This window comes from Chrysoperla carnea, chromosome 5, assembly GCF_905475395.1.
Source record: "Chrysoperla carnea chromosome 5, inChrCarn1.1, whole genome shotgun sequence".
Lineage (NCBI taxonomy): Eukaryota > Metazoa > Arthropoda > Insecta > Neuroptera > Chrysopidae > Chrysoperla > Chrysoperla carnea.
The window spans coordinates 18,252,946-18,280,606 of NC_058341.1; the positions used below are offsets into that span (position 1 = coordinate 18,252,946).

The following is a 27,661-nucleotide window of genomic DNA, read 5'->3' on the forward strand; positions in this document are numbered from 1 at the left end:
ACTTAAAACTGTTTTGATTTTTTGAAATATTGAAAGAAATGTTATGATTGTGAAAAATTTTTCAAAATTTGTTTAACAAGTGAATGTTGTGCGACCATAGTTACCAACTACAAAATAATTTATATAACCTAATTATCTTAAAAATTATTTTAAAAGGGTTCCGTAGGAGTTTTAGCTGTATCACTATTGGGATCTGACATATGGGCGGGGCTAAAAAACATGGCTGACATAAAGCGACAAATTTTAAAAATAAGATAGCAATAGATACCCTTTGTGGAATTTTTCAAGAAAAGAATGATTAATATTAATGAAATTTGTTGTTGGGGTCAAACAAAACCGAGTAATCGTAATTTTACTGAAGGTGAAAGACTTTTGAAAGCATTTCATATCTTAAAATCCTAAATTTTTAAATCTATCACGAAAGTTAGAAAATATAATTATCTAATCTTGAGGCAAAAAGAACGCAAACAAATATATTTTTGTAAAAATTTTGATAAATTTGACATTAAGCCGCGCAATGTTACAGATATAGATACTTGGATGAAATCGTACTTCTCAGTTTCAGATTAATTTTTAGTTTTCAAATGTTAAAAAAAAAACCAAATTTGAACTTTAAAGCCTTTGTACTCTGATTAGTTTAGCTAAATCGACTTATTTTTCTGTATTATCTCTATGCTTATTTTTAAATATACTGTATAAAAGTAGGGGATCCCCCATAATAACACTAGTCATGTCAAATAGAAATAGCAATATGCAACAAATGGAAATTCATGATTTAATCTATATGATTCACCTATATATGTCACCGTCAGATTGTAAACTAACTAGTAAAATTGTAAATTTATCTTCCAAAAAAGAACAAAAAACCACCCCAACCCTTACTAACTAAACCTAGACCAACTAAGCATAACGAAATGAGTTGATTTTCGTTCAGAGGTATTAACTTATCGCTAGTTAAAGTGATTTTTGGTAACCGGTTTACAATCTGACGGAAATTAAATCTTACGTTAACATGTACAGGTTGAGGATCCCCACAATAAGCTATCTTTCTTTTTTTAACCATACAATATTTGTACTTCTTATTCATTTTAGCAAATCATGTTATCACCTTGACACTTGACCATAAGGTATATGACAGTAGTTTTGTTTTCATTTTTTGTTCTGTCATTTCATATCAAAATTATTATTTTATACAATGGCTTCGGGTACAATAACTTCATACAATAGCAACGATATTGAGAAATTATTTCGTGTATCAATCAAACAAATATTACAAGCACGAATATTCTTAGGTGATTTTCAAGAAAGACGTCACATTGAATTATTAAGTGCATATCGGGATGTGATTGTGGTATCGAATACTGAAAACGAATTAATTGAAGCACTCGATGAGGTGATAAAACGTTTATATACACATTATAGTAATATGTGGATTGGTATAACCAGTCCGAATATGAGTGGGACACCGGCTGGATATTGTTTATGGGTAGAATTACCTGATACACCACTTGGAAAATATTGGTTCCAAATTAAATCGGTGAAGTTTCGTTCAAATGAAGTTTTATGTAAATTAAAATGTTTACGGACAATGGTTGCTGATGACATACCGTTTCAGAGTTCACGAATACGAGTAAGTTTATTTTATTCACGAATACGAGTATGGCATACTTTATCGACGGTTCTCAACAGTAGCTGTACTGCTACAAAGGCTTAGATTTATTTAATATTCGGCGGTGTGGCGACTATTACGAATCGTCGAAAATGGAAACTACAGGAAATTTTATCTAACTAATCGTTTGAAAACCCTTATTTTTCTTACAGTTATTTCTCGAAATAATCATACTTTGAATTTCTGTGTATACTTTTTTTCAGCAAAGAATTTCAATGGCTAGCGCTGATAGTTCACAATCAACAACCGAAGAAAATGACACAATCAGAAGTGAAATTCAAGAACCAGATTGGTCATTATATTATGAAAATTTCCGTAATTCATTAAACGAAAATTTATACTATTTTTTTACAAATATTTTAACTTTAGAAAATATTAAAATTGGTGTAAAATATTTTTCAATATTATTTGTATCATTAATAGCATTTTCATTTCAATCGGTAAAACATATTGGTGATTTTTCATTAAAATTTATGCATGAATTTTCATATTTTGTACATGCTGCAACACCAATTATTATTGCAATTATTGATTTTTTTTCAAAAGTTGTTGGTGGATTGTATATATTGATTGCAATGATGTGGAAAGGATCACCACCTCCACCGATACGACCTAGTGTACAAAAAATGCAACAATATAGGGCAATTCGTTATTAACATTAAATTTATTTTTTTAATTTTTATCTTTTATTCTTTGATTTGTTATGAATAGCTGGTTTATTCTTTTTTTATTTAAATATCATCGATGGGAAAATTACGATTGATAATTTTCCGAAGATCTGCATAGTGTTGCCACCAGGTCGCGTTTTATTTTCATAATTCAAAATAACAAAAGGACGTTTTAATATTGGTCTAGTTGAATAAACCGGAGACAAAAATAAAACATACGTATTAAACTGTACCATTATTTTTGTAAATTTTCGAATGGGTGGAAATACAAATCGATCGAGTGATAAATTTTAAGCAAAATATTTTTCGTAAAGTTTTATCGAAAAGTTTGTTGAAAATGTCAATTTTTCATTAAAAAAATGTGAAAATAAACAATTGACTTTTAATAAATTAGAAAGGTTAAAATCCATTTGTTTTAGTTTTCGAAATTTTTTCGAATTAGTTTTTCCTTTTTATAAGTTGTTCCGATTTATGATAATTTCGAATACCTGTGCACTATAATGTGGGGAATCATTACTTTAATCTACAAGAAATTTACTTGTATAAAAAATGCAGCTGCAAATTTTAATTTATTGATGGAAACATAATTTTATTTTAGCATTAAATTTATAAAAATTGTATTTTAATTTTTATTTGAACTTAATCTATGTTAGATTAGTTAACCACCAAAGGATCTTATAATTTAAAAGTTTTTATTTTATAGAAATTCATTTATAAATAATTTTGCATTTATGTTCATAACTTTCAAAGGACCCTGAAAATCATAATAGTAAATTGTATTTTTGGTAATATTCTATAGATTGATTGAACTAGCGACTAATAAAATGACTGGAATTACCTACCCTGTAAATTTTATGGATTTATTTGAACGAAAATGAAAAAATGAGTAGATTGGCCACGTGAAAATTTGTAAGAAAACAGATAGATACACTTTAAATGTCAATTTAAAGTTTGTACAAATGCGCTGTGATGTTTTTTTAAATAATCTAAAAAATTTAGACAATGAACGATTTCGGAAAAAGTTATAATCTAAAAATTAGCCTTCTTATTTCTTGAGTAAAATTTTTAAGCTGTTCGAAAATTCAAATTTCCCTATCCTTCTCGAAGTTATAACTATGTTTGTCTAACTTTTATAGATTACAAATATTTGTGATTTTATAATTTTTTGTACCGTGTCCGATCGGTTGGAAGTTTTATAAAACTGTTAATTATTATGTAATATAATTTGTGAATAAAATTTTATATTATATTTTGAAATTTTGTATTTTATTATTAACGATTGTTCTTATAGTTCTAAAAATTTGTCTAAGCGAGCTGTTTTTAGGTAGTACAACAACACGAAAATTAATTTTGTTAATACTAAATGCAGAAAAGTATTTTTCTTGGTAATACCTCTTATAAATGTACACGAATTGGACAAAGAATTACTGCTAAAGAAAAGGGGACTATAGCAAATTAATTTTGAAAATCAACATATTTGTTAAGTCTTCTGAATGGAAGTCTTAAGGACCACCAATTAAATTTTTGTTTATAATATATATTGGTTTAAATTATCTCGAAAACTTTAAATTGGGATTGGAGGGAGGGTGAAGTTTCGTAATTTTGGAATTTATTCATTTATAGTTGGGGAGCCCAAGAGGAGATTTGTGTAGTAACTCAAGCGCGTCAGATTAAGATATCGGGGGTTCCTTGATATCTCCACCAAATATTAGCCCTAAATATGGGGGGACTCGCATAGGGCAGACGGTCAGATTGGTAAAAACAAAATTGCTCACCTATCGCAATTTTATTATTAACTCGAAAGCGTCAGATTAATATATGGTGGGTTAATTACATGCTAAAAAATGTAAATTTCAATAATATGAAAAAATTTTGATCACGTTCGAGTCACTACGGGTAACAAACTTTGCAAGCCTCCCATTTCTTTGCGTCTCGCTTAAATCGTCAGATTATTGGAATGTACATTTTTGAACATGTAAATAACCCACCCTATCTTAATCTGACGCGCTCGAGTTAATTCACCTATCGCAATTTCGTTTTTACTATTCTGATCGTCTGCCCTACGCGCGTCCACCCTTATTTAGGGTTGATATATGGTGAAGGTACTAAAGAAGGTTCTAGGAACCCCCCATATCTTAATCTGACGCGCTCGCGTTACTACAATCCCCTCTTAGGCTTTCCTACTATAAATACAATAATAATGTCTTTTTCATTAATAACGCTTCAGAAAATTATGTTAAAAATAATTATTTTTTCGGTAGTCATAAATAGGAATCCAATAATGTGCATTCAAATAAATCGGAAAGACGTAAAAATTAACCTTTCTGAAGTTAGTATATTAACCGCAATATATAGTTTCATTTTTTAACACAATAGCGTGACAATCTTTAAGTAGCTATATTCAGGGGTGTTTATGAAAACTTTAAAACTCCACTCCAAAGAAAACTTTTAAAGTAAGATGGCGGAAAAATTAAAGCATTGTCGATTATGTCTTAAAGAAGATGATGTTATAATAAGCATATTTAGTGATGAAGGAAAAAAGAAGAATATTTTTAATTTAATGAACAAATTATTAACTATTCACATCGAAAAAAACGATCGTTTATCAAAAGTAATTTGCTGCCATTGTTTAGTATTCTTAGAACAAATGAACGATTTCCATAAAATGATTGAGCATAATAATAAAATTATGCTATCAAATAAAAATAGTCCAGAAAGTTTAATGGATTATTCTACCATTCCAACTAATAGCATGTCATTAGATTTGTTTTCGTCTAGTGAAGAATCTGATTATGACCAATCAAGATTAATTACGAAAAGATGTAATAAATTTTCGTCCAAAAAATCGTCAAATATGATCCAAAATACAACATGGAATGGAAATGATAGTACATTGGTGGAGAAGCAATTAGAAGAAATTAATATATTTGATAATAAAATGACTAGGAAAGGTGAAATGATCAAATCAAATGATTCTTTTAAAAATATTTTTGAAGAAATTCCTAATAACACGACCAACCCGGATACAGATACCAGTTTTAATAAATTAAACTTATTTGATACAATTATTTCAATTGATGATGAATCCTCCGATGAAAACAATAAAGATGTAAATTTTTATGAGAAGTTACAACGTAAATTTAATCAAAGTTTTTAAATATTAACGTTAGATTATTTATAGTTTATAAAAAACAAATTTCTTTGTAAATTACAAGAATATTATTAATAAAATAATAAATTTAATACAAGACAATATTTATTTATCAAAAATAAAAAAAATTATTCCGATACCGGGAATCGAACCCGAGCCTCCTGGGTGAAAGCCAGGTATCCTAGCCACTAGACCATATCGGATGTTATAAGAACTGTACTAAATTTTGCACATAAGTAAAACTTTTTTTATGTAAATTATTTAATTTTATTTTACATAATTATAATATGTTAATACCTACCTTAATTAAAATCCGTTTATTAATTCAACTTTTGAATCTGTCCTGCAAATCCCGTATCCAATAACATAGATCTGCAAAAAAAAAATTTTTTGTCAGCTGCGCATGAGATATTTTTACTAAATTATATATTTTAGAATGTGCTGATTTAATGACCATTTTTTTCTATCTCGTAAGGTTTTTTTGCAAATTCAATAACAAAAAATTGGTAAAAGCACTCGTTTATTAAAAATTTTACAGTAGCCTGCAATCATAGTCACATCCCATCTTCCTTGGTACCATCTCTCGATATCGCGGACATCCTGGTGAAACCCCTCCCCCTGTTTTTCGCCGTAAGCTCCCAGGTTTTCAGGAAAAAAGTCTATGTAGGAGTGCAAAAAATGGACCTTCAGGCTTATCTTGCAGCCTTGAGCTTCGTATGCTGCTAAGAAGCATGGGTATTTAGTATAGCCTGCATGCTGATCAAGCATCTCATTTTCCAATAAAAAACGGGAACGGGGGAAACTGTCTCTGTTATTTGTCTAGGGGTATCACCTTTTCTACATCTAACAGCATTTTTGACATTATATCGATATATCTTACAAGTTACAAAAATTGTTTTTACACAAAATGGAACAAACTTTTTCAATGTTTTTAAATCTAATAATGTCATTTCGCGATATAAATCAAAAACACGAAGTATGAGCTAAAAGTAAATAAAATTTTTAGGTTATGGGTATAAATTTAATGTAATTTATAAATAAAAAAAATGTTATTAAACCAAAGTAAAATATTTCTACGGGTAGGGAAATCACATATAAAACGTAAATTATCACGCTGGATAGAACCACACGGTGAAAAAACAAATATTAACATATATAACTGTGTGGCAAAGAAAAAAGTTCCACTCATAGTGAAAAATAAACATTTTATAACTTGGTACACTTGTGGGCCAACGGTGTATAGTCCGGCTCATATTGGGCATGCATGCACATATATTCGACTGGATACAATTCAAAATATTTTAAAAAGATTTTTTAATTATAACATAGTGTCTGTCGTAAATATAACAGATATCGATGATAAAATTATTCAACGATGTACGGATTCATCTTTAAAGGAATTTACGCGACGTCATGAAAATGAATTTTGGGATGATATGAAACAGGTAATCAAAGTAATTTCGTTTGCTACTAAGGAAAGATATTACAACAAGATTTTTCAATTTCCAAATAAATAAAACAGATTTTTGTTTATAAAAAAGGCGGGCGGCACTTTGATGTCTGCCTATGGGCGGCAATTCGTAAATCCGCCCCTGAAGGTAACCCATTTTAAACGATGGACCCAAATTTTTAAAAAAAACACTTACACTACAAAACAATGTACAAAAATTATTCAGATTAAAGTGAGACATGGTATTCTAGCGTCAGATTTGATCTGCGTCTTTTAGATCCTTTAATAATTAAGTCAGATCCTTAACAGTAAGAGATAGAATAACACTTAAAATTCGAAAATTGAACCTCATCGTTACCTTTTCTATCCTATCCCACACATTTAACTATTTAAAAAAAAAAAACATATTTTATATTTTACAAATTTTCTTACCCTAAGGTGGGTGTACAAAAACCAAGTATCATTTTACGAGTAACCGAATGTATACCACAAATAATAAATTTTATTGAAAAACTAATTGAAACAGAACGTGCTTATGTAACTCGAAACAGTAACGTGTATTTTGATTTAACAAAATATGCCAATTATTCTAAGTTACAAAATATTAGTTCAAATATGCATATAACTGACTTACATGAATTGGATAAAAGATCCACAGGAGATTTTGCGTTATGGAAGGGAGCTAAGCCATCTGAACCGTATTGGGAATCACCATGGGGACGTGGACGTCCTGGTTGGCATATTGAATGTTCTGTTTTAGGCACAATTGCATTTGGTAAATAATTATAATCTTATTTAGAAAAAGGGGAATCTTTATTTAGTTTCTAGATTATAATTATTAATTAACACAACGACACTTCCTATCAGGAAAAATATGAGATTGAACTGAGAAAATATTGAGCAAAACTAGTTCTATGCACTCAATAAAATAATCCGATTTATGAATAGAGAATTGCCTTTTATTATTGCCGTGTTATACGACTTTAATTTTAAGATGTAATGCTTAAATTCTAAAGTCTTAAGTCATTCTGGAAGGGAATAGTCGATTGAACTACCATCTTTATAATTTAGAGATCTCAGATATTTCCTATTAAGAGCCCCATCAACCTTTTCAACTGTGCTCCGGTAAGTTTCAAGCGAGCACAATCGAATGGCCCCACTGTGGTTATAATCAGTTTGGCTTGTCGCAAGCCCTAGGTAAAGTTATAGTAATCAAGATGGCATCTTACTTTGAAAATGATAGCCTCAGGTGAAAGAAGCGTTTGAGATGCCCCTCTTGTGACAACGAGTCCGCTGCTTCATTCCCTTTAACGCAAGAGTGGTCATCTTCATGATGATAACATTAAGTCGCGAGATCTAGAAATGATTGCCCTTTTTCTAATTAATTACCCAAGTTCATATCATTATTTTATTCGGTTAAAATATACATTTTTTTAGGAAATAGTATAGACATCCATGCTGGAGGTATGGATTTAAGATTTCCACATCACGAGAATGAAGAAGCACAATCATGTTGCTATCACAGTGTAGATCAATGGGTCAACTATTGGATTCATACAGGCTCATTGAATTTACCAAATTCAGAAAAAATGTCGAAATCTTTAGGCAATACAATTAGAATATCGGATCTCTTAGAGAAATATACAGCAAATGAATTTCGTATCGCATGTTTAATTTCACATTATCGAGATCGTATAGAATTCAGTGCAGATCGTATGGTCACAGCAAAAGCATTATATGAAAAATTCTTAACATTTATAAATTTTTGTGATCGATTTCATAAGAATAGTTTACTGTGTACAAATGAAGATCGACATTTATTAGAATTTAACTTAAAACATTCATATATTACAATCGTAAAAGCTTTCGAAGATGATTTCGATACACCAAAAGTATTTAATACGTTAATGAATATGATGTCGTACACGTATACAACATTAAATAAATCACAATCAAAACGACAAACTGATGATTTATATAGAAATGTGGATATTATTTTAGCAGAAAAAAATTTTATTCTAAATATTTTAGGTCAGTAATTTATAGATCGAGCGATTTTAATAGAAAAAAGTGGAATGAACGAATACATTCTTGCCTTTTGAATGATCAATATAAAGATAGTTTCTAATACGCAGTGACGGAAACAGTTTACGGTACTACGTTTCGAACAAAATTGTTTGTTATTTTATAAAGAATAACTTTCTACTCAAAATTTCTCTCTATCTCTTACAAGAAAAAATTCAGAAGGAATATTAAGAATTGTCTCTAAGTATTCAAAAGGGTATTCTATCGTTTCATTTTTTCTTTATTGAAATTGCCCGTTATATCAAATCAAAAGTTGTTGTAAAAAATCGTAAATTTGAGAAATCTTGCGCTGATTGCGATGGTAACAATAAAAAATGTCTCCAACCAAAGTGTGGAACACTTTTAAAAAACCACTTTAACATGGAAAGGTGAATACCTTAACATCATACTGTTAAGGCGGTTCTTCACTTATTTTTCAAGATGAAATCATTATTTGATTGGCCTGAAACTTTATAATTTTTTTAAGACTCCTCTTAAATATTCATTCGTGGAAAAAAATATTTATGAAGAAAAGCGATTTTCCAGAAAAGGATGGTTAAAGTTGCATTTGAATTTCAAGCACTACGATTATACCCTTTACCCTATCGATTTGAAATTTGGATATGTTTTATGTACTCATATTCTATCTGCCCTGGTTACTTTTATTTTTCGAAAATCCTGTTAATTTTCACAATTTTTCATAGTTACCATCGTCATCAGCGCAGTCCATCTTCATATTTTTAATAAAATATAATTTTTTAGATGTATTTGGTATTAATCTCGACGTTAAATATGAAAGTAACATAAATCTATCCCGATTCGAGGATATTATAGATATGTGTACTGAATTTAGACGAGATGTACGTCAAGTCGCTATTGAAAAACCAGTGGAACCTTATCAAATTTTATTTCAATTATGTGATAAACTACGTGGAAATTTAGCTAAAAGCGGTATTCAGTTACGTGATGAAAAAGACCGAAGTACTTGGGTTGATTTTCGAAAAAAAATATAAAATATTTATAAGTTTATGTTTGTTCCAGTTTTCGAAAATAGACATTGCTTGTTTTATTTGAAATAGACAATCAATTATCACAACGTATCAGTGGCGAATTTAGGTGTTTTGACGCTCCAGGCTGATGAAGACCATGTCGCTCATATCGAGGGAAGCTAAGCCGTTTAGTCCATCTTCAGACATTGTCCATCTAAAATGTTTTGAGACGACGCAAAGTTGAAAAGTAGCGTTCATTTATCGCTGTTTGATTCGTGCATTTGGTAAAAATTTGCAAACGCATCTTCATTGCAAATATCGAGTACTCCGAGTGCATTTTGGACATCCGATTCGTCAATGTTGAGTTCAAAAGTTGAGCGCAAGATTTTTCATTTTATTAAATGTGATTATCCCTCCGTGAACCATAAATTTCAAACGACCAAAAAACCATTGAACATCTATCTCGAAGGCTTTATTTCAAAATTTAACTTAATTTTTAAATTATGCGAAATTTATAATTTGATTTTTTTTAGTTTTAAAAATTTGCCTCCATTAAAACTTGTCGCTGTCTGTAGTCTATCAGCCCAGCTAGTGGGTACCTTAATCCGCCACTAGAACGTACATCAAAGAACTCGAAAAAATTCGAATCGGGTATTGGAACATATATTTTATTATTTAATTGTGTATGTATATTGAAAAATAGACATCAAAAATAAATTTTGTTTTGTTACACCAAATATTTTTTATTTATTTATTACTTCTTTAACAGCTGGCCGGATTTAACCTTTTATTTAAAATGAGTAAAGTTTCAATATACAATTATTACGAAAATATAATTATATATTTTTTAGTTTTTGAGCCTCCGTCTATTCCAGAAACAAAACTTGATTAAAGTCAAGCAGTTTACCCTTAATCTTTCGTGTCGAATAACGTGTATAACCTTTTATACGAGGAATAAAAAGTTGATGAATATTTTCAAAGCACTTCCTTTTTGCACGTCTAAATCATAATAGAAATTTTGTACCGTGATGCAAAATTTCAGCTTCCAGAGTAGTGAAATTTCGGTGAGACAATCAGTGGAATGAATGAGATGGATTTCAACCCTCTGATTTATACGTGTATATGAAAATTATAAAACTTTATTAACTAGCATTTTATTAAAATATTTGATAGATAAATAAATATTAAAAAAAAAACTAAATATCTTTAAAATCGAAAATTATTATTTAAACTATTTGATGTTAATCGTTTTGGTTTTTCTGTATTACTCCTACTGTTGTGATAAAATCTAAAACATATAATTTGAACACAAAAATTTATTAATTTTTTGATATTTTTTATCAAATTTTTTAATTAAAATACTTACTGAGTATTATTTTGAAGCGTAGATGTATCGGTTCCATCATACATATAAAACCCCCTTCGAGACAATTCTTCATGTGGTTGAATGGTAGGATTGTGAAAACAGTATGGAGATTTTACTCGTCTATAAATAAATATTATTCAAATAAGTTTCGATTAATCTTCACCCAAAGATTGAGTATCGTTAGTAATGGTCATAGCGAGACCTATAGGCTGCGACTTCGTTAGTAATGGTCATAAGGAGACTTACTTCTAGTTGTAGCACAACGCGGAATATCCTTTATATAAATAAATATATGCATGTAAATTTCGAGTAAACCGTGAGTAAATCGAATCCTTTTAAATACCTTTTTATAGTAAACAACTAACTTAATCTATAAATTTCATTTTAACAAATCTTTATCTCCATTGGCGTATAAATTTGTAGAGTTTTAGTGAGACCCCCGAATTTTACGGAAATAAATTGATTCCATAATAATCCTCATAGTCTAAATATCTAAAGCTAAGTTTTAATACTTACTCAATTCGAAAATCGTTAATTCGATCAACTGTATTCAATTTATTGATGGCTTTTCGTATTTTAAAAAGCATAACATAAGCCAATATCACAAATACTGCTAAAACAAGTACAAGAACACCTAGAACTATTGTCGTTATTAATACTTGAATTTGTAAATCTTCAGTACTTATATTTGGATTGCTTAGAAACATCTTCTATAAAAAAATTTTAATACATCAATTATTAATAACAATTGGGGTGGAAGGATTGGTGAACACTGGTTTTAAGAAATGAAATTCTCTAACCAAATTATTACTTTTAAATTTTACAAAGAATGAACATGGAAAAGAACGAGCAAGAAAATAAAAACAAAATTTACGAAATACCCGGCTTAAAAACAAATGACCTGTAAAAGATGTAACGATAATTTTTAATAAAATATTTAGGATTGGCAATTAAAACACATTAGGAATTTCTTTATAAATATGAAAATATAATTATTTGTTTTAAGATTATTTAGTTTAACAAACACAGATAAACTTCTAACAATTGCAACAATCTAAAATTATAAAGGTATCAAAAATTGTACAAAAGATTGCAAATTTTATCCAACATTATGTCGAGTCGACATATCATCTCAAAAATTTCTTAAATATATTTCTCAAAAAATAAATCTTAAATTCTTACCATTATTTAAATTATATTATTTATAAAAAAATCACAATTTTGTAGTATATAGTCTTTTTTTTAATCTAGTTACATTTTGAACTCACGAAAATCAATAATCAATTGATAATTTTTAATAAATAATTGATATAAAAAAATTTCAAACTGTATTACATTACAACGTGTGACTAAGAGTTATACAGAATTTTCATATATTATATAAAATCAGTTTTGTGTAAAAACCTATGGAACATACATACACACTTATCAAATAATAAAAAAAAAAACAAAGATTTAATTCATAAAACTGGGCCACACGTTGTGGTACCCGGGATAATATTAGCTGTTTTCTATTTTAATCCGTTGAACATGAAAATGGTATCCAAATTTTTCTATCGCAACTCGTTTTCGAGTTATATTAGTTATATTATGCAACCCTTAAGAATGAAGTCTCCCCTTTTCCAAATTGCTATATTACAGTATGTCATCTTCGTTTTAAATATGAGATTTACATACTTTTTTTTCAAAATTTTATGTCTTACAGGATAGTTAATAAATTTTTTTTTAAACTCAAAATATAAAGCAAATAAAATATTTATTAAAAGCTGTGAGAGTTTTTCTCATCACTTCAGTAAAGTCGGTTAAAAAAAACAACAATTCGGATGCCTTCGTTATACTTCGGCTATCTACGTAAATTGTTTACAAATACAGATAAAATAACAAATTCAATTCAATTTTACAATTTGAAAACAAATAACAAAAATGAAAATTAACAAAATTCACAAAAATTTATTTTTGTTTATACCAAATTTAATTATTTATTGCACAGAGATATCAAAACAATTTTATTCAATTTAAAATTATAATTTTATTATGTATTTGTGGATTATTAATTTAATCAAAATAAGAATTTGTATTATGAAAATATGTGAAATTTATTTTCAAATTTCTAAAAAAAAAAAAAAATTGTTTCAATTGAGATTCGACAAATTTTGAAAATTTCCGTCAGTATTTTTCCAATCCAGTCACAAATTTTATTCCAATTATTAAATCTCGAAATTAAATATTTAATTATAAAACTGGTCGCAGAAAATAGGACGTTTTTGTACACTTTAGCACTATGTTTAAAATTTAGGACCATATTATTTTGTTTGACGCCATGTTTAGTCAAAAACTGGTTTATATTATATACATGGTCACATTTTGTATCTCCCTTGAATTCATTACTATTACTCAGATCAAAAATTACGACTAAATGCCTGTTTAGACTCGAATACATTACATTGCCTCTTCCTTTCCGTAGGGAATTTCTACTCACGTCATTCTTATAGTCATAAGAGCGGACAAAAACGGATATTCGAGTTTTAATTACATTTAGAGACAAATAGTGTTTCGAAGATTGAAATAATAGAGATGATCCTGTTTATAGCCACGAGCACCGCACTACGAAATTCTGAACGGTTTGAATTGTAATAATTAAATAAAAATACTAATTAAAACCCTTTACTGTATGGATGCCATTAAGTAAAACGAACTGTAATTCTCTTATCAAAAAATATTCGCTTTAAGACAATTAAATACTTTTTATCAACAAAATTTTATTGTTTCCATAAATACACGCATATTGTTTTAATCCATATACACAGGTGTGGTTCTAAATTTAAATCACAAATATTTTGCCCAGTAGGGCAAATTTACGTCATTTATTATTATGCATTAAATTCTATTTTAATAACTTTTTTTTCTCTATTCATCTTTATTTTACAATTATTTTAGATCGCATGTATTTAAACAATGGGTGGGCGATTAATAAACTGTTACTAAATTGGTTTTATTTAAATCAAACATGAAAGCATGAAAATTGATAAGAATTTTTTGAAAATAAATATGAATTTGAATGAAAATTTTCAATTCGAACATAAGAATCTATGGAGTTTTCTATCATCTTCCTTCTAAAGCAGAAGAAAGAAAACCGGGCATCCTCATTTTATTATACAGGATATTCCGTGCCTCAATGGGAATAGCTTAATTAAACTAATTAATTTTAAGTCGAAAGTGCCTAATAGACTTTTTCCCAAAACCCAATAGGTAATGAGTTATGGGCACTATTGAATTTAACCATGTTAGAGGGACTATTTTCGACCATATTAAGAATATCTTCTTCGCCGGAAAGTTCTTGCTGTAAGACATATTCAAAATTCTTACAAGATTACCTTGACAATTAACCATTAACCTGGACTATCTGGGTAAAAAACGGCCGGTAAGAATATTGAAAAAAATTGATATATTTGAACCTTGTGAAAACAAAAGATTTGTCGGACATACATTTGCACAAAACTTTGTGTCCACACAGTGGTGAAATAAACAGGCACGTGCGAGGTCAGGTAACGTAATGTTTATGCATTAAAGCTTTTTGTAAATTCAATGATTACATTTCAATAAATTATAATGACCTTGTTCGTAGCAATAAATATTTAACAAAATTTACTAAATAGAAATGAAAAATTTTATGCATAATTAGAAAATCATTCCAATATGATTATAACTGCGTACTTGAAATAAGTATTCTATAAATAAGAAAATCTTACTTTTTTTATTAAATTTTAAATAAACAGGATATACTTATTAAGATTAAATATCGAACTAAATATATGTTATAAATATACCAGATGTATCATTTTTTAAACAATACAGCTGAAAATTTTTTCAACGGAAGGTTTTTGGAAAAAAAGATTCAAGTATAACTTGTTTTAATCGGAGGGTGGCATCTTACATGCTAGATGCCGACTGAATTCCATTTTTAGACTCGAATACATTGTCTCTTCTCTTCTGTTTGGAATTTCTGCTCCGATCGATCATTTTTCCATATGAGCGAACAAAAATATGTGATATTCCGGTTTTTATTTTTTGTATTACATCGGGCAAAATTATAAAGAAAATAATAAAGAGATTGCAATTAGGGTCTAGTCACGAGACAGTAATGTGTGACTCATGTGTTGTGAATATTCAAAAAGTGATTAATATTATATAGACAAAAGCAGTTACATTTTGTAACTGGGTCTGTGCCTTCCTAAAAAATGCCCTCCTTCAAGTAGAACAACTACTCGAGGTTTTACTCGAGTCATTTTTCCAAAACAGCTTTGTAGTTTTTAGCTGAATGGTTTAAAATGAAACACCTGGTATAACATTGAAAAAACATTAAATGAGATTCTAAACTATCTTTTTATGCGATTATTTAATGATGTTACATAGTTATCTAAATCCAGTTGCTTATGATAAAATTCCTGATCCGAATAATATGCGATTTTAATGTGAACCGGATATAATAGGACGGTTTTTAACAACCGTATTTTTAGTGAATCGTTTTAGCAAGGCTGAAAATTGCATAGGTGTTAGCCAGTATCGCGCCCTCAATCGTAAGCCTATTTTCCGTTCTCAAAACAAAGAGCTTTGGTCGCAATAGAGTGCCAAAAATTTAGCGTCTATCTCAAGTTTGAATTGATTTCAGAAAGGGTAGAACCGGTTTTAATCGACAGATATTGCAAAAAAAATATAATCGATGTGAGAACACACCTGGTTATCTGAGACACTGGGTAAGTGGAATACCTCTATAATAAACCTCTTAACCAGGTTTCACTGTACATGTTTTGTAAATGAAATAATAACTATTGTACTGGTAAATAATATCGTCCTATTTTCTTAACCGGCCAGTATACATAACAATGTATATTGTTTAATATCACTTAGCTCAGAGATATTTGATAATTATGTATCTCTATATTTGCATACTTAAAAGTATTAATTTCATAAACATGAAAAATTATTTTTAAAAATAACAAAATATAATTTACCCTGTTTTCATAGTATATTATAATGACCAGATGAAACACTTTAAGAAGAAATTATTTTTAGGTGCAACTTTTACCCATTACTTTGATTAGCTGGCTAAACATAAAAATAATAAATAGATTTGAAGAAACTGATACAAAATTTCAAACCATTTGTTACAGTATGATGGCCATAGCACTGGTCGACGTAAGGTATTCAAAAGACGATTTAAAAAAAAATCAACTTATTTCTGTCGTTCTCGAAAGGTTGCGGTACTTTGGCGAAGTTTTGAGCCGTCAACAGCGTATGACATGATGATTTTGAAGAATAACTCTTTGAAAATGTTTAGTTAAAAAAATTAGTCTGTAACAATTTTTTTTTAGTTTGGGATTCTTTCAATCCGTGACCATTTTTTGTAATAACTACGTAATTTGGCCAATTAACATGTGGCCATACTGTAACAAATTATTTTAAACATTGTACCTTAATTATTTTAAAGTTTGTGAAGAAATCTAAAGCGAAAAATTAGAAAATATTTATCAAATTAATTTTAAATTTTTGTTCGCTTGAATGGTGGTGACGATACTAAATCATCTGAATCTATATTTTCTTTATCAATCGATCCACAAAATGACTTATGTCGTTTTATTGTCACTGATGTTGGACCAGAACGAATAACTTTATACTCATTGTCAGAGCTTGATACATTAGTTGACGTTTGAATTATGTCTAAAAAAATTTTAACTGAAAGTTACAAATATTCACATAGACATGTTAGTTTACCAAAAAATGAAACACTGTTTGATCAAATTGAAAACACAGAAACTACTTGACATTTACTTCAATTTAACCTTGCTTCTTTATTGCCTAGGTATCTAATACCTGACGGTTTTAAATCCCTAATAACTTTAAAACAAAATACACGCGTTATTTGCCGCTCACAGTAGCAGTGACGGATTAACAACGAAGTAGGCAACTGCTTAGGAGCCCCGGGGAAAGGTCAAAAGAGAAAAAGACAAATCTATAGGGGAAGGGCATCACAAAAGGCACCTAATTGATTTATGAAGAGTAAAAAAAAAAAAAAAGACAAAAAAATTAGGAGATAAGACAAATTTTATGAGAAGGGTACCACAAGGGGGAGGGCGGCAAGTTGATTTACGAAGACTAAAGTATATCGACTTAAGACAATTTTACAAATATCTAGTTATGCAAAAATTTGTTTCAAGAATTGTCTTTGGCTTTGCTGTCTTTGTTTCAAGAAAATCAGTTTTCTTGAAATCTGTTCAGTTTTGCAGAGAGCTACAAGGTAAAACCAAATATGTCCTTTTTTTTTTTAATATTTTTAATTTTCATGAATTAACAAAGAAACTTAAATCGATTTTTATCTTCCATTATTTTATCCATTAAATTTTTGGTGGACACTACGTATATAAAAATCATACTCAGGAAAAATTGTTAAAAATTTACTTACCAGATGCGGCATCAGAATACTTGGGCGAGGGTATTACAGTTACTTCTAAATTATTTTCACTCATTACACGAAATAGACGTTCTTTAACGGCAATATTTTTACACAAAAAATTACTTGTTAATGGTAAACATTTTTTATCACAGTTTGATTCTTTCCCATTTTGATTGAAGTCGCCTTGATGATTTCCGTTTAGATCGAATTTTGATTGTGAACTTCCATTTTGAAAGCAGTTTGATTTTGTATTTTCATTTGTGGTTTTGTATTTTGGTTTGAAATTTTCATTTTGTGTTGATTTTGAATTTTGATTGTAATTCGGTTTCGAATTTCCATTTTGTGTTGATTTTGAATTTTGATTGTAATTCGGTTTTGAATTTCCATTTAACGGATCGCCAACTGTAACAATCATTTGAGAAAATTTAAATAAAAAATTTATTGTATCAATTGTGGGAATATATTTCTTTCAGTTATCTCCTAGGTTTTGAATAATTTTGGTTTTAAGTTGTTGTGGTTATTCACTTTTTGGTAGTTTTATGTTTTGAGGTCTAACGTTATACAACTTTTTAATGATGTGTATGTGTTACCTATCTGTATAAAATTTTCGTTGCGTGAAAATAAGTAGCAAAGGGGAGTTTAGAACGAATTATAAAATTATAAAATTCGGTGACTCGACTACTTACTCTTGGTTAATATGCGGCGGTTTTTGAATCAGAAATCTTCGCTACGCTTAGAGGTGCCCACATCTGTAACACGAAATGTTTCAGTATTCTTAGATAGTTAGGCCGCATTCCGAGCCCTTGTAGCATCAAGATTTCAATCGAAGATATTCTATGAATGTTTCGAGGAACTGAATCCCCTGGCATTGAATAACATAATCAGACTGATCTGAGTATCGGACTACTCTGGCGTTAAAGGGAATGATGCAGAGAACTCGTTCGCATAGGAAGGGTCGTCTCAAACGCCTTTTTATCATGAATCTGCCATTCCCATAGCAAGATGCTCCGTATTTTATAGTATCAAAGAATGGTCAAACTGAGTATAACGACAAGTAGTCCATTTGATTGTGACCGCCTGAAACTCGCTAGAGCACAGATGAGAATGATCCCACTTGTAGGAACTATTTGGAGAATGGTGAAACCTCCATAAATGTTATCTGACGCATTGCAGGGCGTCAGGTTTAGAATGTTTGGGTTCGAAACCTTACGTAGCGTCTGTCCTTTACAGAAATCTTCATCTGTTTAAAATAGCATCTTTTGCCCGGAGACGTCTCGCCTTTGTTGACAGGATGTTCCCAAGCAGAACACAGAGGACCCCTTGGACTAGTTGGTATCCCTCTTGTATATAATTACTATTACCCGTAAAGGTGTAAATTTAGTACAAAATTTAAGTTTCTATTTTCTCCAAACTAAAAATGATTCCATAGGAAACTAAGTCCATCCGATAATGTTAAAGAAGCTAAAGAGGTCAATTTATGGGGGAACATTTATTTTTTTTAGTTAAAAATTCATTTCAAAGCATGTAATTTCCAAAATGAGAAACAATTTTTTAAAGAAAATACTATTCAATAAATAATAATACAAGCACTGAAACTAAACATTGTCCATACAGAATGTTTCAATAATTAACTCAGTCAATTGTTATTTTCAGTTGTTTGGACAATGCTCTAAGGAAAAGGTAAGGTAATGGAGAGTGTTCTTAGATATGTTTCAAGTGCAGGTTTTATAAATTTTGTAAATTTCATTTGTATGTCGAACTGTTTACTACAATGAAAGCTTGATATACAAAATGCAACTGTAATTTACCTCTTTTCGTATTCATGATTTTTCGTCTTCGTTGATTAGGTTTAAAAATTCGTAGTTTCGTATCAGTCGTTTTGCTTGTTTCAACAGTCACCGATAAACCGATATCAATGTCTTGCATTAAAATATCGTTAAAAGCTAATAATTCAAAATTCTTTAAATGTGATTCCGATACTTTTTTCTGTTGTCTTGATAATTTCTTTTTTGCTTTTAAACGGTAATAATTCGAAATTTTTGTTTGATCATCAACATATTTCCAAACTAGATTTTTTGCCATTTTTTTATGGCATAAACTATTGAACTGTACTTTTCGTTGACGATTTTCTAATTCGATACATTTACGTAATATATACATTTGTTTTTCAGTTAATTTTTTATAATTTTCTATATTCGTTTTTAATATTTTTTTTCGAATTTCATGTGCACGTAAATCAATTTTAATTGGGATTGTTGGTTTGTTTTTAAATATTTCTGGATGTTTAAAATTTTCAGGAAAGGATTTTCTGTGATCTTGAGATGGTCCTGAAAATGAATTTATAGGTCCAATAATTTTGAAGATTAGGGAATATTCATGTATTTTTTTAATATTTTTAATTCATTGTTTACACCGTTATAACAAAGTAAAAAATATAAATACTGTTTAAAAATGCTGTATTTAAGTGTAAAAAAATATTTAAAATACATTATAATTTTGAGATATTTAAACGCAGTTTTTTGGCGCTCTCTGTTGATGACGTAAAAGTACGTGATCTGTCAAATTTTGACAGTTCAATGTATAATTTACACTTAAAAAAAATGAATTTATAACACAGAATTTACACTCGTTATTATTAAGTTTTCTAATAAAAAACCGTAGAATAGTATAATTTAATGAAATACCATATAAAATGTAAGTAATTAATATCATACAGTATGTCAACAAATTTGACAAGCCAGTACTATGATGTCACGTACGTATAAAAATTTGAATTTCCGTTTTAGAAATTTTTAAATGCCCTCACTGAATTTGTGCTTTTATTAATTAATTTTAAATAATTAAAAAGATATTAATTACTAAAATAATGGTTCAGTTGAAATGTCCAGTCATTAAAGTTACGGAAGAAAAATATTTGAACCAAATTTAAATTTCATGAATATTCCCTATTAAGCCATACTTAGATGGGGATAACATTAATTACAAAAATTTATTTTTTTGATAAAAACAAAGTCAAATTTGGTTAAAAGAATTTTTAAAAGGTATCTTCCAATTCGGATATCTTCGTAAAAGTTAATAATTACTTCCCAAATCCCCTTTTAAGCTCCCTTACCATAAGTAAAAAAATAAAAAGAAGTTAGCATAAAAAATATTTCACAATTAACCAAATTTAACTACATTAAAATTGTATTTGGATTATTACCTGTGAAAGTGGAACTACTTTCTTTAGTAACTGTATTCGGCAACGCAGGTAACACAACAGCTTTCGGAAGAATTACATCACGATTTAGTCTCCGTACAGGTAAAATTGGTAACGGTGGATCTTTTAAAGGTATTTGAACACAATTTATATACTCTAATAAACTATTAATATCCATATTGTCATAAAGGAAAATAAATATTAAATCATAAAAATTTGGTTGAGTTCGTCCACAATTTTCCGCATTTAATTTTAAACGTTTACCCATACCCATTAAATAATTGTGTAAAATATCAGAGAGCACATTTAAACAATCGTCTTTTGATTTATTAAATCCTAGTGAATTAATAATTGTTGCAACGATTCGTTTTAATGTTTCACGCATAAATTCCATTGACATTGTTTTCTTATTGATGTGAACAGGCTACCCTTTAAAAAGAAATAAGTGTTGAAAAATATTAGAGCAAACGTGATCAATTATCGGGGAATGGTGGATAATTTTAACATAATAAAAAAATGAGTATAAAGCTCGGGGAAAGAGATTATCGAGATTATTTAAAAATTGACTCATATTTGATAAGAAAATAGCCTTTTTAATTTTCTACCGGAAAAAAGTTTATTCGACTCCCCTATTTGGTGAACTTTTGAAGTAGGTATTGGAATAAAAACAAAAATTGAAGTAAAATTCTACTACACCGCAGATTCCCTGCTAAAAAAGGGCTTGCAAATCTTAGATATAGCCCAGCCACGATTTTTGGTTATAGCTTTTATCATACATCATTTCCAGTTTACCCCGAGGTGGTGCAGTGTCATAGTACCATTTCACACAATTCCGGCTATTTGCGCGTCAGCAGAAAGACCTTTTAGTAAACTGAAGATTATGAAACATTATTTAAGAAACAACATTGGACAAGATCGCCTCCAACATTTATCATTAATTGCAGTAGAAAACAAGGCGGGTTCAAACTTGTATTTGAGTGAAGTTATAGACGAATTTTCAAAAACTAAAACGCGCAAAAGATTGTGGATTTGACAGGGAATTTTGTCATGTGCATCGTTGTTTATTTATTCCCATTTTCCTTCATTAAACGCATTCTATCCGTGTACAGACTTATCCTTCTAGAAATAAATTCAAGTTACTATATTATTTTCTTACCCCTATCTATAAATGTGAGTGTCAATCGGTCAATATAAGTTTAAGCTACTTGGAAAAAGGCCCGCTTTTTACTCTATGCACCGGAGCCCTTTTCCACCTAGCTACTAAACTGTTACGTTATACCCTCGTATAAAGTCATTCATGAATTAGAATCAAAATTAACAACTCTCTAATAGACCGTAAGAAAGTGAAACATTTTTTCGCTCCTACCCCAGAAATGGGCTAAAAAGTATTTCAATGTAAAAGCACGATATCCGCATTAATACTTTAGATTGGCTGAAAATTCGAAAACGTAGATAATTTCCATGTTTTAATCTTACAAAACCATAACTTTATTTCAACTCTGTTCCGACAGTAGGTTCTGGCATAATTAGTTCATGAAGTAAAACGTGGTAGAGCCGAGAAAGCCACACCTGTTTCGAAGAGTAAAAAAGCATGAATTCTTCGACATCTTGACCACGTAAATTTTCCCTCAATTAAGGCCTTATGATCTAAAAATAAACGTGATTTGCTTACCTATATTAAACTTCGAAATCCATAAGCAATGGTTGATTGATTTGTCTATCTGTTTTCGTTTTCGAAATAAGTCGAGTTGTTAGATATTCGCCATACGATATTAAAAATGGTAAGATAAGTAGTAAAAATATGTAGCAAAAATATGGTACTCTTGGTGTAGATCCAAACGGCGTCATTAAAAATCCACGTCGAGTGGCATCTCGTATATGATGACTCAAAAATGCTGTTAGTATAATCCATGCAACTATATTTATGCAATCAGAAACAAATTTTTGTGCATACAATAGCATGAAAACACTGATTACAATTGGTATAGTTGTAATGTGAAATATTCCACGATTAATATTATTCTGTATTTCCTAGAAAATATTATAACAAAATTATTATTTACACTTATTTTGCTACAAAACTTCCATAAACAAAAGGCAGACTTTTAGAAAACTAACACTGATTAAGAATTAGCAATCGAATAAAACAAAACACTACTAAGAATTGAAAAATTTCAAAATTAACAATTTTATTTCTCTGTTATTGCCAACATAAATATTTTGTAACTAAATTCGTTTATTTGATTGCGCATATTCTGTTTTTAGAAAAACTTCATTTACGCACGGACACGGATTCTTTGCTTCATAATTTCAATTTATTCAATATTTTAATTCTCAAATCTATCATTCGACAAATACCTAAATTTTTGTGGCGTTTCGAACGTACAACCCATGGAGATTAGAGAGAAAGAGAACGATCGCTACGTTTGTCCCTGAAAATTTGTAGAATTTATAATTCATTTTTCAGCCACCAGCCGCGCTGTCGTCGGTAAGTAATATCTGCGAAGTTAGCTGTTTATGAGTACAAGTAGATGAAGTTAGTACCATGCAAATTTATAAAGTAGTATAGATAAATTTATAAAGTAGAATAGATAATTTATAATTTATTCATTAGTAAATAATAATAATAATAATAATTTCATTATTTGTTTTTCTTTTTCCTTTGAATGATATTATATACACGTATATTAAACGTTGATAGATCATTTGAAAAAAGCGCACAACAGCCCGCTTTTAATGAGACAACTTAGCGATCCCAGCGCCTCACTTATTTTGTCCATATTTTGGGAACAATATTTTCTATAGCGATCGTTCTCTTTCTTTATAACCTCCATGGTACAACCTATGGAGAGTAGACCGCTACATTCTATACTATAATCCTTACTTATATTATAAATGTGAAAGTAACTCTGTCTCTGTCATAGGCAACTTTTTAATGCGAAAAAGTGCTGTAAAGGGTTCATAAAGGGTGTGCTTCAAAAACTTAAAGTTCTACATCGATTAAATTTAAATTTTGACACAATATACAACCAGCTTCAAGGATTGTTTTTATCTATTTTTAATCTTCAGGGGGTGGGACATGATAGTGGAGGGGGGGCGAATAATCGAATATTTTCAAATATACCCAAGTGGGGTGTCAAATAAAAGAACATGACGTGTACATTACAAAACTATAACCCAAGTATATTGCATGAACAAAAGAAGGATAAGTGTCGGCATATGAAGTGGTTATAACAATAATCTTTGTATTTAAAATTGAAGTTGCCTAGCGAAGCGGGTAGTTCACAGCTAGTGGTTATCTCTTTATTTTTTATGTTTTAAAACTTACTCGATAATATATTGTTTTAGCAACTAAAAAATGATCCAAATCTATGAAAGATCCAATTAATGCACATAAAATGACTTGAAAATATTGCAAGGAATGTGTGTATTTCATGTTCCGCAGAACAATTAACCAAGATAAACCGGCGATTACCATATGTGTTATATTATCACAAAAACCTCTTATAATAAATATTTCTATTTTACTAGTTAATTTATCGCCTATAATTGCCACTAAACATATGGATATTCCAATGATACCATTAGTATGTGTAAAAAAATGAATCATTTTTATTTAAAAATTTTCGTTCTATTTTGAAAATGAACACATCAAATTTAAATGTCAAGTTTAAACTTGACTGACGAATGTCAAAATAGTACATGCGGTTATCGTATTTATGAGGTTTGTTCTTGCAACTAATTAAAACTGGGACAGTGGACACATTATAATGTGTACCAGCCTAATGATAATTTTCTATTTTAGTAGGGGGGGGTGAGGGTTTAGTGTCACAAAAACAGTAGTTGAAGCTACCTGCAAATTTTGAGCTCCTTATCTTTTATAGTTAAGGAGAAAATTGACACCAAAGTTTTAATGCCCTGAATACACTACAAAATTTCAGCTTGATATGTCTGTTCTTTTTTTGAGATATCGTGACGACGGATGAGCGGACAGACGGACAAACGGAATTGGACTACTGAGGTCATTTTATGAACACCTATGCTAAAATTTTGTTTGTTGTATCAATATTTCTAAGCGTTACAAACTTGGGACCAAAATTAGTATATCTTGATATACAGTGTGTCCCCGGACTATACTTGTAAATTTTCTTATTTTGCATTTTAAGAAAAAAAGTCATTCTTTATAAGAAGTTTTACTTATTATGAAAAGTATGTAGGAATATTTAAAACTTCTAAATAATGTATAGGGTAGCCAAAAATTTTTTATTACTATTTTTTTTTTGGGTAAACTACTTGTCGTTTTTAAAAGTTGACAAAATGTTACTAAAAAAAGTTACTCGAAATTAACAATTATGACTCTATACAAAATATCAAGAAGATCTTTCCAACTTTGATAATTCCATTCTTATTGAATGTATTCCTAAGAAAATAACTTTTCTTTTTAATTTTCTAAACTAGTCCACAAAAAATTAAACTCTGGGAAAGTACATGTTAATTGATATTTTATTATTTTCTTTCTTATGTTTTTTTATAATTAGAGCTTTTGTTCAAATAAAAAATGATGCTGTAATTAAAGTACACGGATCTTCTTGATATTTTGTATAGAGTCATAATTGTTAATTGTGAGTAACGTTTAATAGTAACATTTCGCCAACTTAAAAAAAAGAAGGGTAGTTTACCAAAAATAAAAATAGTTATTCCAAACTTTTGGCTACCCTGTACATTATTGTTTAGAAGTTTTAAATATTCCTACATACTTTTCAGAATAAGCAAAACTTCTTATAAAGAATGACTATTTCTTAAAATGCAAAATAAATATGCTATCGGGGGACACACTGTATATTTAATATATTACAGGATATACAAATTGGACAAAGAACTCTGATCAATTTCTTTGATAATGTAAATCTCTTATTAGTTTCTTAAAGCTTAATATCTATAAATATGCTTAATTAACTAGCTTAGTTTGCTTAGGGTAAAGTTACCCAGAAACACATTCATCAAATCATTACGGATGTCACTTATACGTAGCGTACCGTTCTGGGTATATGTAGATGAACCTTTATAACACCAACAAATTGTAGCGAGTCGACGCAGCACTCTGCTTCAAGAAAAAAGTCATTATTGTGAATTGGCATAGAAGGAGGGTAGAAGCGAAATTGATCCTAATCATTGAAAAAAGTTAATAAAAATGGCAAATAATTCATTTCATGATATAAACAACAGTAACCCTATAAATAAACAATTGTTCATGGATAAGAAAAATACTGAAGTTGAAAAACCCATAAATACAAAATTGATTATTATTAAAGACGAAATGTTAGAAGACAGTGACACCGTTAAAATCCAAGATGGACGAGTGAAAAATGAAATAATTGACCTAGAAGATAACAATAGTGTTACCATGAATGGAATACTATCCAGCAACAGTGCTATGGTAGATGGAAGTATTAAACTCGAAGACGACAGCAATAGTAGTAGTGTTGCAATGGAAAAAATACTATCGAATAGTAGTGAAAAAGACCCAGAATTAATTATTAAAGATGAAAGTGTTTTAGAACCACCGTTACAGGTACATACCGGTGAAAGAATATATGTGTGTTATTTTTGTAATCAAACATTTAATCAGCAAATGAGCTTAATTAAACATAAATTGATTGAGCATGGAGAAGAACCATCGATTTGTGATATTTGTAATAAAACATTTACAAATCGAAGTCATCTAAATCGACATAAAAAACTTCACATTGAACCAAAAACATTTATTTGTAATATTTGTAACAAAGAATTTAGTGATAGACCTAGTTTAGTTACCCATAAACGGACTCATCCCGAAGGTGAAAAACCATTTTTATGTGACATTTGTAGTAAAGCATTTAGCCATAAATCCAGTTTAGTTGAACATAAACGAATTCACAGAGAAAAACCATTTTCATGTAATATTTGTAATAAAGTAATTTCGAATCGAAATAGTTTAATTCGACATAAACGAATGCATACCGGGGAAAAACCATTTTTATGTGATGTTTGTAGTAAAGCATTTACCGATCGAAATGATTTAGTTAGACATACTAGAATTCATACGGGAGAAAAACCATATTCTTGTAATATATGTAATAAAGCATTTAGTGATTCATCCAGATTAGGTAAACATAAATGGGTTCATACGGGAGAAAAACCATTTTCTTGTGATATATGTCACAAAGCATTTAAAAAAAATGGTAATTTAACGACTCATAAACGTCTTCATAGTGAAGAAGGTCATGAAAAACCATTTTCTTGTCATGTTTGTAATAAAGCATTTAAAAAAAATAGTGACTTAGTTACACATCAACGTATTCATACTGGAGAGAAACCGTTTTCTTGTGATGTTTGTAACAAGTCATTTAATCGGCGAAGCAATTTAGTTAGGCATAAACAGATGCATACCCAAGAAAAATCATTATTTTTAATGCCACGTTCAGATTGATGCGAATTACGTGACGAGAAACCATTTTCTTGTCACGTTTGTAATAAAGCATTTAAAAAAAGTAGTGGTTTAATTACACATATACGTATCCATACTGGAGAAAAACCATTTTCTTGTAATGTTTGTAATAAAACATTTAATCGCCGAAGCAATTTAGTTAGACATAAACAGATGCATACTCAAGA

General features: G+C 29.4%; 5 protein-coding genes and 1 non-coding gene across 10 annotated transcripts; 3 read left to right on the top strand and 3 right to left on the bottom strand.

The window, feature by feature from the left end:
- The first annotated feature begins 1,133 nt into the window (after nt 1-1,133).
- Nucleotides 1,134-2,487, top strand: LOC123300066. The gene is made up of 2 exons (XM_044882537.1): nt 1,134-1,630; nt 1,873-2,487. Exons 1-2 carry the CDS (start codon nt 1,196-1,198, stop codon nt 2,323-2,325), a joined length of 888 nt encoding a protein of 295 aa, XP_044738472.1. The 5' UTR covers nt 1,134-1,195; the 3' UTR covers nt 2,326-2,487.
- Nucleotides 2,488-5,619: 3,132 nt separating this feature from the next.
- On the bottom strand, nt 5,620-5,691 carry Trnae-uuc. Its single transcript has one exon. It is a non-coding gene; the product is annotated as a tRNA-Glu (tRNA).
- Nucleotides 5,692-6,301: 610 nt separating this feature from the next.
- LOC123300064 (probable cysteine--tRNA ligase, mitochondrial) lies at nt 6,302-10,687 on the top strand. Of its 3 annotated transcripts, XR_006535368.1 has the most exons (6): nt 6,302-6,933; nt 7,377-7,713; nt 8,376-8,969; nt 9,765-9,983; nt 10,044-10,142; nt 10,173-10,687. XR_006535368.1 is itself a non-coding variant. In XM_044882535.1 (5 exons), exons 1-5 carry the CDS (start codon nt 6,535-6,537, stop codon nt 10,079-10,081), a joined length of 1,587 nt encoding a protein of 528 aa, XP_044738470.1. In that variant the 5' UTR covers nt 6,302-6,534; the 3' UTR covers nt 10,082-10,687. The 3 variants fall into 3 exon arrangements, 2 of the variants coding, with proteins under 2 accessions (XP_044738470.1, XP_044738471.1); XM_044882535.1 differs by having other exon boundaries at nt 10,044-10,687; XM_044882536.1 differs by having other exon boundaries at nt 6,303-6,933; nt 9,765-10,687.
- Nucleotides 10,688-11,192: 505 nt separating this feature from the next.
- Nucleotides 11,193-12,557, bottom strand: LOC123300777. Of its 2 annotated transcripts, none has more exons than XM_044883424.1 (4): nt 12,540-12,557; nt 11,874-12,067; nt 11,358-11,477; nt 11,193-11,279 (listed from the first exon to the last, which is right to left on the bottom strand). In XM_044883424.1, the coding sequence occupies exons 1-4, from the start codon at nt 12,540-12,542 to the stop codon at nt 11,198-11,200; spliced, it is 399 nt and encodes a 132-aa protein (XP_044739359.1). In that variant the 5' UTR covers nt 12,543-12,557; the 3' UTR covers nt 11,193-11,197. The 2 variants fall into 2 exon arrangements, with proteins under 2 accessions (XP_044739359.1, XP_044739360.1); XM_044883425.1 differs by having other exon boundaries at nt 11,193-11,286.
- An 8,704-nt stretch (nt 12,558-21,261) lies between these two features.
- LOC123300599 (transmembrane protein 267) lies at nt 21,262-24,443 on the bottom strand. The gene is made up of 3 exons (XM_044883196.1): nt 24,336-24,443; nt 22,680-23,038; nt 21,262-21,436 (listed from the first exon to the last, which is right to left on the bottom strand). Exons 1-2 carry the CDS (start codon nt 24,441-24,443, stop codon nt 22,685-22,687), a joined length of 462 nt encoding a protein of 153 aa, XP_044739131.1. The 3' UTR covers nt 21,262-21,436; nt 22,680-22,684.
- A 1,722-nt stretch (nt 24,444-26,165) lies between these two features.
- LOC123299950 (zinc finger protein 501-like) lies at nt 26,166-27,631 on the top strand. Of its 2 annotated transcripts, XM_044882375.1 has the most exons (2): nt 26,166-27,101; nt 27,186-27,631. In XM_044882375.1, the coding sequence occupies exons 1-2, from the start codon at nt 26,199-26,201 to the stop codon at nt 27,474-27,476; spliced, it is 1,194 nt and encodes a 397-aa protein (XP_044738310.1). In that variant the 5' UTR covers nt 26,166-26,198; the 3' UTR covers nt 27,477-27,631. The 2 variants fall into 2 exon arrangements, with proteins under 2 accessions (XP_044738310.1, XP_044738309.1); XM_044882374.1 differs by having other exon boundaries at nt 26,166-27,631.
- Nucleotides 27,632-27,661: the final 30 nt, after the last annotated feature.

What these genes read in the sequence shown, in the direction of transcription:
- LOC123300066 (XM_044882537.1), top strand. Translation starts at nt 1,196, where the DNA reads ATGGCTTCGGGTACAATAACTTCATACAATAGCAACGATATTGAGAAA. An exon ending in TTCAGAGTTCACGAATACGA is followed by an intron (nt 1,631 to 1,872) that starts GTAAGTTTATTT and finishes ACTTTTTTTCAG; the next exon opens with CAAAGAATTTCAATGGCTAG.
- LOC123300064 (XM_044882535.1), top strand. Translation starts at nt 6,535, where the DNA reads ATGTTATTAAACCAAAGTAAAATATTTCTACGGGTAGGGAAATCACAT. An exon ending in TTTTATTCTAAATATTTTAG is followed by an intron (nt 8,970 to 9,764) that starts GTCAGTAATTTA and finishes ATAATTTTTTAG; the next exon opens with ATGTATTTGGTATTAATCTC. An exon ending in ACGTGATGAAAAAGACCGAA is followed by an intron (nt 9,984 to 10,043) that starts GTACTTGGGTTG and finishes TGTTTGTTCCAG; the next exon opens with TTTTCGAAAATAGACATTGC.
- LOC123300777 (XM_044883424.1), bottom strand. An exon ending in ATTAACGATTTTCGAATTGA is followed by an intron (nt 11,478 to 11,873) that starts GTAAGTATTAAA and finishes ATTTATTTATAG; the next exon opens with ACGAGTAAAATCTCCATACT. An exon ending in ACGCTTCAAAATAATACTCA is followed by an intron (nt 11,280 to 11,357) that starts GTAAGTATTTTA and finishes TATATGTTTTAG; the next exon opens with ATTTTATCACAACAGTAGGA.
- LOC123300599 (XM_044883196.1), bottom strand. Translation starts at nt 24,443, where the DNA reads ATGAAATACACACATTCCTTGCAATATTTTCAAGTCATTTTATGTGCA. An exon ending in CTAAAACAATATATTATCGA is followed by an intron (nt 23,039 to 24,335) that starts GTAAGTTTTAAA and finishes AATATTTTCTAG; the next exon opens with GAAATACAGAATAATATTAA.
- LOC123299950 (XM_044882374.1), top strand. Translation starts at nt 26,199, where the DNA reads ATGGCAAATAATTCATTTCATGATATAAACAACAGTAACCCTATAAAT.